This window comes from Cephus cinctus, unplaced genomic scaffold (genome assembly GCF_000341935.2).
Source record: "Cephus cinctus unplaced genomic scaffold, Ccin1 Ccin1_scaffold0525, whole genome shotgun sequence".
Lineage (NCBI taxonomy): Eukaryota > Metazoa > Arthropoda > Insecta > Hymenoptera > Cephidae > Cephus > Cephus cinctus.
In genome coordinates this window covers 62,696-68,695 of record NW_014333186.1, presented here as the reverse complement: position 1 = coordinate 68,695, position 6,000 = coordinate 62,696, and the positions used below count along the sequence as shown (strand labels likewise).

Genomic DNA, 6,000 nt, shown 5'->3' with positions numbered 1-6,000 from the left:
TTTTTTTTCTGGGGGGGGGGGGTCGCACGATCCTGGACATATGTATAATATATATGCATGTATAAAAGAGTATGTATAAGGTATTGTACGTATAAAAGTTTTGCTGCTCTCTTATTTTAATTGATTAAGTCGATCAGCGGGCTCTTTTCTTGTGGGTATTGAGTCGACGCTTTACATAGTGAAGGAGGTGGAACAGGAATGCTGTGTACGAGAGAGAAAACAAGAAAAATCTAGTACAAGGAGTGTGAAACAAAAACAAAATGATTCGTGATAGTCAATGAGATGAAGATAAAAATTGGAATGTGATTTACAGATATTTTCCAAGGGGTTGGTCTCAGGTTGGTGTTAGGGAGGCGGGATGTGCGGAATGGCGCGCATTTCGTGAAACTCCGCGAAACACGGCCATCGGCAGAGGCAGGCATTGCAGAGCCAACATTTGAAGCGCGTCTGCCTGAGCTTTCCACGTGAAGTGAGCACGCCGAGCCGCTTGCAGTGTACACATACTTTCCCGTGACCGTTTGCTTTGCTGAGGCTATGCGGCTGACCAGATACGTACGTAATCCCTCCTGGAGAAAATTGGCCAAATCGTCGGTTAGTGATAATCTCTTAGAAGTTCTTATGTGCACATGCAGGCAACCATTAGTAACTGTGTTGTGTTGTTTTTTTTTTTAATATATAGATATACATATTTTTTTGTAAATTTTTTTTTTGTAAATCGAAAAAAGAACTTTTACTTGCTTGCTTTTTTTTTGTCATTCTGTTCAATCCTCGAAACACAGACATGTATTGACAGAGATACGTATATTTATTTTTTGTACTTTATATTTTATTTATTTTTTTTTGTGTATCCAATTCCCAGCACCAACCCGTAGCCGTAAGCCAGTCTAGTGTCAGCGATCCAATACCCACAATGTAGCATTGCCAGGTGCTAGTTCAATGTGCTCCCCCTATACACACAGGTACACTCTTCCGTAATCTCTCTCTCACTGTGCCCTTCCGACCCTTCTGGCAACCAGACATCTAAATTTTAATAGGTATAAATTTTGTTTTATTTAAATTTCGACTTTTCTCTCTCCTCATCTCCCTCGATCCTTTTTTTTTCCGTAAAGGATGCTGCTCTCGCTATTCCTCTCGGCCTGCTACTCGGTCACTCGGCAGAACCGATACTCGACCTCGCTTCCGTCGCGAAGGGAAATCCTTTTTTTTCTTTAATTTTCATTGTTACAACCCTCGATGGGATCTCGCTGTTACGCGCGATACGTTTGGAAGAACTGACAATAGTTTATTTGAACGATCGATCAAACAAGAAAATCTAAGAGGTTCTTTTTACATTAAATTACGTAACTTTTGTCTCCGACGATTATTTTCCCTCTGCACTCTTGTGTTTTGTTCTTGTAATCGGTTCTCGTGTCTTTAATTTTTTTTTTATTGCGCACGGCTCGCCGGTTCACAATTTGGTTTTGATTCCGCAACGTCGAGCACATTTATTTATATGCACGTTTCTCTACCGGATATGCCTCGGTCTCCGTATTGGATGTGTCTCCTCTCTCTCTCTCCTTTTTTTTTTTTTTTAAATATGCTTCGTCTTTTTTTTGTTCTTATCAATTACTTACCTAGGAACATTTTATATCAATGATACCCGATTACGGTCGAAAGAAAGAACCTCGTGATAGCATGATGAGAGAAAAAGTTGGTTGGAAAGTACACCAGAGATCGCTTAAACATGCCACTGTCACCATCACCACCACCACTACAGAGTCTTTGCATTATTAGTTTGTATATGTATGTAATGATATAGAAAAACGAAATCTCGGTGCTTTCGTGAAAATTTATTTTATTTTTTTCTATATCAAAATCCCATACGATTGTGTTCCCTTGATTTTACTTTAATTTTCGATACACTTTCGTCGAGTCTCTGTGACAGTACCAATTTTTTTAACAACAAAAAGTTCAAAAACAAAGTTCCCACGCCCGGTGCAATAGACGGTAGACGTGAAACTTCCAGATACGAATAACCGAGAAAAACATACGACGTAGTTTCCCTCGTTTGTCTCATCTGCACGAAAGGTAACACGAGTTTCCATTTTTCTGTTCGTTGTCGTAAAATCATGTTCGTTTTTCAATAGGTTCGCTCGCTCTCTTGCTCTCCTTAAGAAAAGACTTGTACCTCCCGAGAGAATGTTTTTGAAGGATAAGAAAATAATAATAACAATGATGAAAATTGAAAGAAGTATTCCCTCCCGCATAAACGAGAGGACGTGTTGATCGATCCTCTCGTTAAAACTTTCAGGAGCCTCATGAGGCAGTGCTCTGTTAGTGCGTACGAGTAGTAGAACATAATGGGTGGCTCCGTCCAAGTTATTAAAGGAACATTGCTGATTGTCGGCACACATACAGCACTTGGCAATGCTTACTAATTATCTACAGCTCAACCTACACCCGAGTGCCTGTACCACACGATTACATTCAGAAATCCATGCACGCTTTACACTAAAAAGGCATCTTAGGACAGTTGACAGAGTCCAATGATATTGTTGATGGATGAATAAAAGTAGGGAAAGTTATGGATCCTGGTGAGAAGAGGGTGGAGGGGGTAGAAGGTTTGAAAGAAATTTTTTTCTTTTTTGCTTTCAGGGAGTGAAAATCGCCTCGTTGCGTTCACCATTTTTTTCCCTTTCATATTCGTCGTTTCTATGTACACGCAATTTGCGAAGCTGACCGTGATAATAAATGTGACAAGAGAGCGACAGACGACACTTCTGGTAACGAAAGCAAAAACAATTGATCTGTTATAGATGAGGATCTTAGGAGGAAAGAAAAATAGAGATAGAGAGAGACAGAAAAGTTGAGAAAGAGATGAGAAATGAAGATTGTGGAATTAAAAAAAAATAGAAGATTGGAGAAAAGCGAAAATAAATGATCGGTCAGATTCGCAAAGTGACAGAGAGTTACACAAGGGATGTTTCCTGGAGTTGAAAACCTGTGTGTTCTTGAGTCAGCGATATATGTAATAGCTTCTCATTTGCAGTTAATAAGTTATAATAATTATTGTGCTTATTAACTTACACCGATATAAGCCAAGGCATAATGCTGACTCCGCCTTAACCCAAGAAGTCTTGTACAACTTTTTATGAAATGCGTGTATCAGTAATGCAAAAGCTGCAAAGGCTACTAAGCCGTTATTGTAGATACGACTTTTGATTAATTGGTAATATCATTGCTAACTACCCCCTCGGAGTTAATTAAGTCAATAACGAGGAATCATTAGCGTTCCTTACTATTGACGCATCATTTTTAAGTACAGATCTTTTGTACCCCCGATGCACAAGGTTTCTAAAGAATTTTTAGGTTCTCTAATTTTAGCTCTTTTTTCTTGTGAACGATCGTTTAAGTAATAAATGTTTTTGTTTTTTAATACAAGGCATCGACGGATACAAAACTTTGAGTGCCGTCGAGCCATACTCCCTTTACTTCTGTCTTCAATATTTTTTGTTTTCAATGACGCGATCAAATGTTATTTGATAAAGGGATTGGATAATATTCTTGTCGATATTATAAAAATAGTAAACACAACGTAACGATGCATTGTAATGTGTGAAAAAAAAGAAAAAGTTTCCAGGAGGTTTTCGGGTTTTTCAAATTTCTTAGGATACGGCATCGACAACAATCAACAACCTGAACTACGGTGTTTAAAATTATATCAGCTGGTTTGTACACTCACCCTGTATAGCGTCCTGCGTTAATCTCTCGCCTGACGTACTCGGTTTTGACAGTAGGTGACCTTCAAAGAACATGATGATTATAAAGCATATTCTTGGTGTATTGTATTTTTGAAACACTGCAACGAAAATAAAAAAAATATCTTAGTACAAGAGAGCTTACCTATGTCCTGATGTTTGACATCATGAGGGGTGTCCGAGGCTGACTGATTAGCTGAGTAGAATGTCTGACTAATGTCAGGTTTTTGTTCGTGGTCTGGTGTGTTAGATGATTTCTCGTCAACTCCAATTCGATTGGTAGAGCTTTCCCCAGTGCTTTGTTCCTCGTAACTGCAACTGCTGCCATCCTGTTCGAGGTATTCAGGCATCTCAAGTTTGAGATTAGGCATTAGTGGGATGATTTCAACCGGGTCGGAGCCCGGTATGTTTTGACCGTCCGTTTTACTGTCACTTTCCTTTGAGGATGAATTCGTCGTGTTTTTCTCTGAATGACCGATTGAACTCTCCCGACATTTTCGTCTCTTGTTTGGCGGAGTATCCGGCTGCAATTCGACGGAATGAAATTGTGTGGGAGACGCGGGAGACTTTGTGCTCTGATTTCCTGACAATTGCGATGACGTATTCTGCAGCTGCACCTCAGGCTCATTGGGAATATCATCCTCCTGAAAAAAAAGAATTTATGCTCATTCGATTAACAACTTATAGTTCAAAGGATATTATTTAAATTAATTTTTTTAATTGTACTAATAGCTTGGATACAAGTTACATACCTCAACAAGACTATCGCTGTCTTTGCCAGTTCCATCTGTTAATCCTTGAACCGCTAAAAGTTCTGCTGTCGTTAAAAAGCTGGCAAGCTGTTCCTGTACTACATTAACCTCGCCTTGATACATAAAGTCGACCAGCGCAGCTAGGTCGTCAAATTTAACATTTCGAAATATGATGACTGGATGCTGGCAAGGATTTTCCTAAATCAGATTACATTGTATATATTAGAATTTGCTAAACATTCATTAACCACTATATGGAAAGACTAAGGAAATACCTTGAACAGATCCCTAAAATATGTGCTACAAGCAGATAAGAGCATCTTGTGTGCTCTAATCCTCTTTCCCTCACAGCTGAGGGTTACATCAACAAGATCTTCGTCTGTGCGCAAAGTGTCAAAAGCACATGTTATGTGTTTCAAATAATTGTTCCACCTTAGAGAAAACTGTTGACTCGAACCCATACTGCACTTCTGAAAATGCACACGAAGCAGTCTTGTAAAGAGTAATATCGTGTCGATATAAAAAATAGTGGAAGAGTGCACAGTATACTTAATTTTAATCATAACAGTGATATTGCAACAGATTTTTAAGATTATCTAAATTTACTCAAATGCACAAAAATTCTCATCCTTATGAAACATATTTACTTACATTCAATAATTACCAAATAAAAATGCCAAAAAAGAAATAAGGGATATCTATAATCTTAAAACGTTCTCGTCACTTCTTAGAAATAAAGATCTAATCCATTAATCTTAAGAGTCGTTGGTTAGCATGGATCAAGGTATCGGTCCGATTGATAAGACAAAAGTTTTCTCGACAAACATGAATATTGGAACGGTGTGCCTCACCTTCCGGCGAACCGTCCCAAGGGTAAAGGAGCGTCGAGAGTCAGACGGGTCCGACGAGCCGGTGAAATTCGAAGTATCAGAAGCAGTAGACTCAGCTAGTGGTCACTTATACAGTGTGGACGAGTGTCTGTAAACAGTGTAATAAACTTGGGTTTCATGGCACTGCGGCACTGGTCACCCGATATACACTCGGTCACTCCGCGTCGTGTTCACCCGAGAGTTCTCGATCACCCGGCCGCGCTCCCACGGCTGTCTTCGTCGGTTCCTTGTAGAGACGCTTAACTACCTTTCTTGCACTTTAGCAATTGCGCTTCCCCCACGAGTGACAGCTGGTAGCCATTTTCCTCTAGGAAAACGCGTTAGATGCGCGAAAGAAGCCCCACTTCCTGCACAAGCCACGCGCCCTGCATAGGCTTCCCTGTCTTGTTGTACAAGCTTTAAGCCGCCTTCTCATGAAACTATTCCATGACACAAGTCAAGATATAGGCAAGGTAAAACACTATGGTAGGTGCGCAGATTTGGGCATTGTTATCACCAGTTTCTCTAGCACGGCAAGTTACCTGGACATGACGCAATGTTTTTGTTTGTTATATTTAAATAACCAGATTAGATGCAAATGACATTTTTTACATAAACAAGGTAGATGAACGGGAGAAAGAT

General features: G+C 39.6%; 1 protein-coding gene across 10 annotated transcripts in view; it reads right to left on the bottom strand.

The window, feature by feature from the left end:
- Positions 1–5,778, bottom strand: part of LOC107268360 (protein bric-a-brac 2) — a 16,895-nt gene extending 11,117 nt beyond the window's left edge. For 3 of the 10 annotated variants that reach the window (XM_015741064.2, XM_015741061.2, XM_015741062.2), the window contains exons 1-5: positions 5,341–5,778; positions 4,765–4,959; positions 4,490–4,687; positions 3,883–4,381; positions 3,722–3,781 (exon numbers count right to left, since the gene is read on the bottom strand). In XM_015741064.2, coding sequence (XP_015596550.1) covers positions 3,722–3,781; positions 3,883–4,381; positions 4,490–4,687; positions 4,765–4,950 — 943 coding nt within the window. In that variant the 5' untranslated portion in view covers positions 4,951–4,959; positions 5,341–5,778. Of the gene's footprint in view, positions 1–9; positions 567–804; positions 1,021–3,721; positions 3,782–3,882; positions 4,382–4,489; positions 4,688–4,764; positions 4,960–5,340 lie in introns of those variants that run through there. The other 7 variants (XM_015741066.2, XM_015741065.2, XM_025085685.1 and 4 more) reach the window with 6 other exon arrangements.
- Between the last annotated feature and the right edge of the window lie 222 nt (positions 5,779–6,000).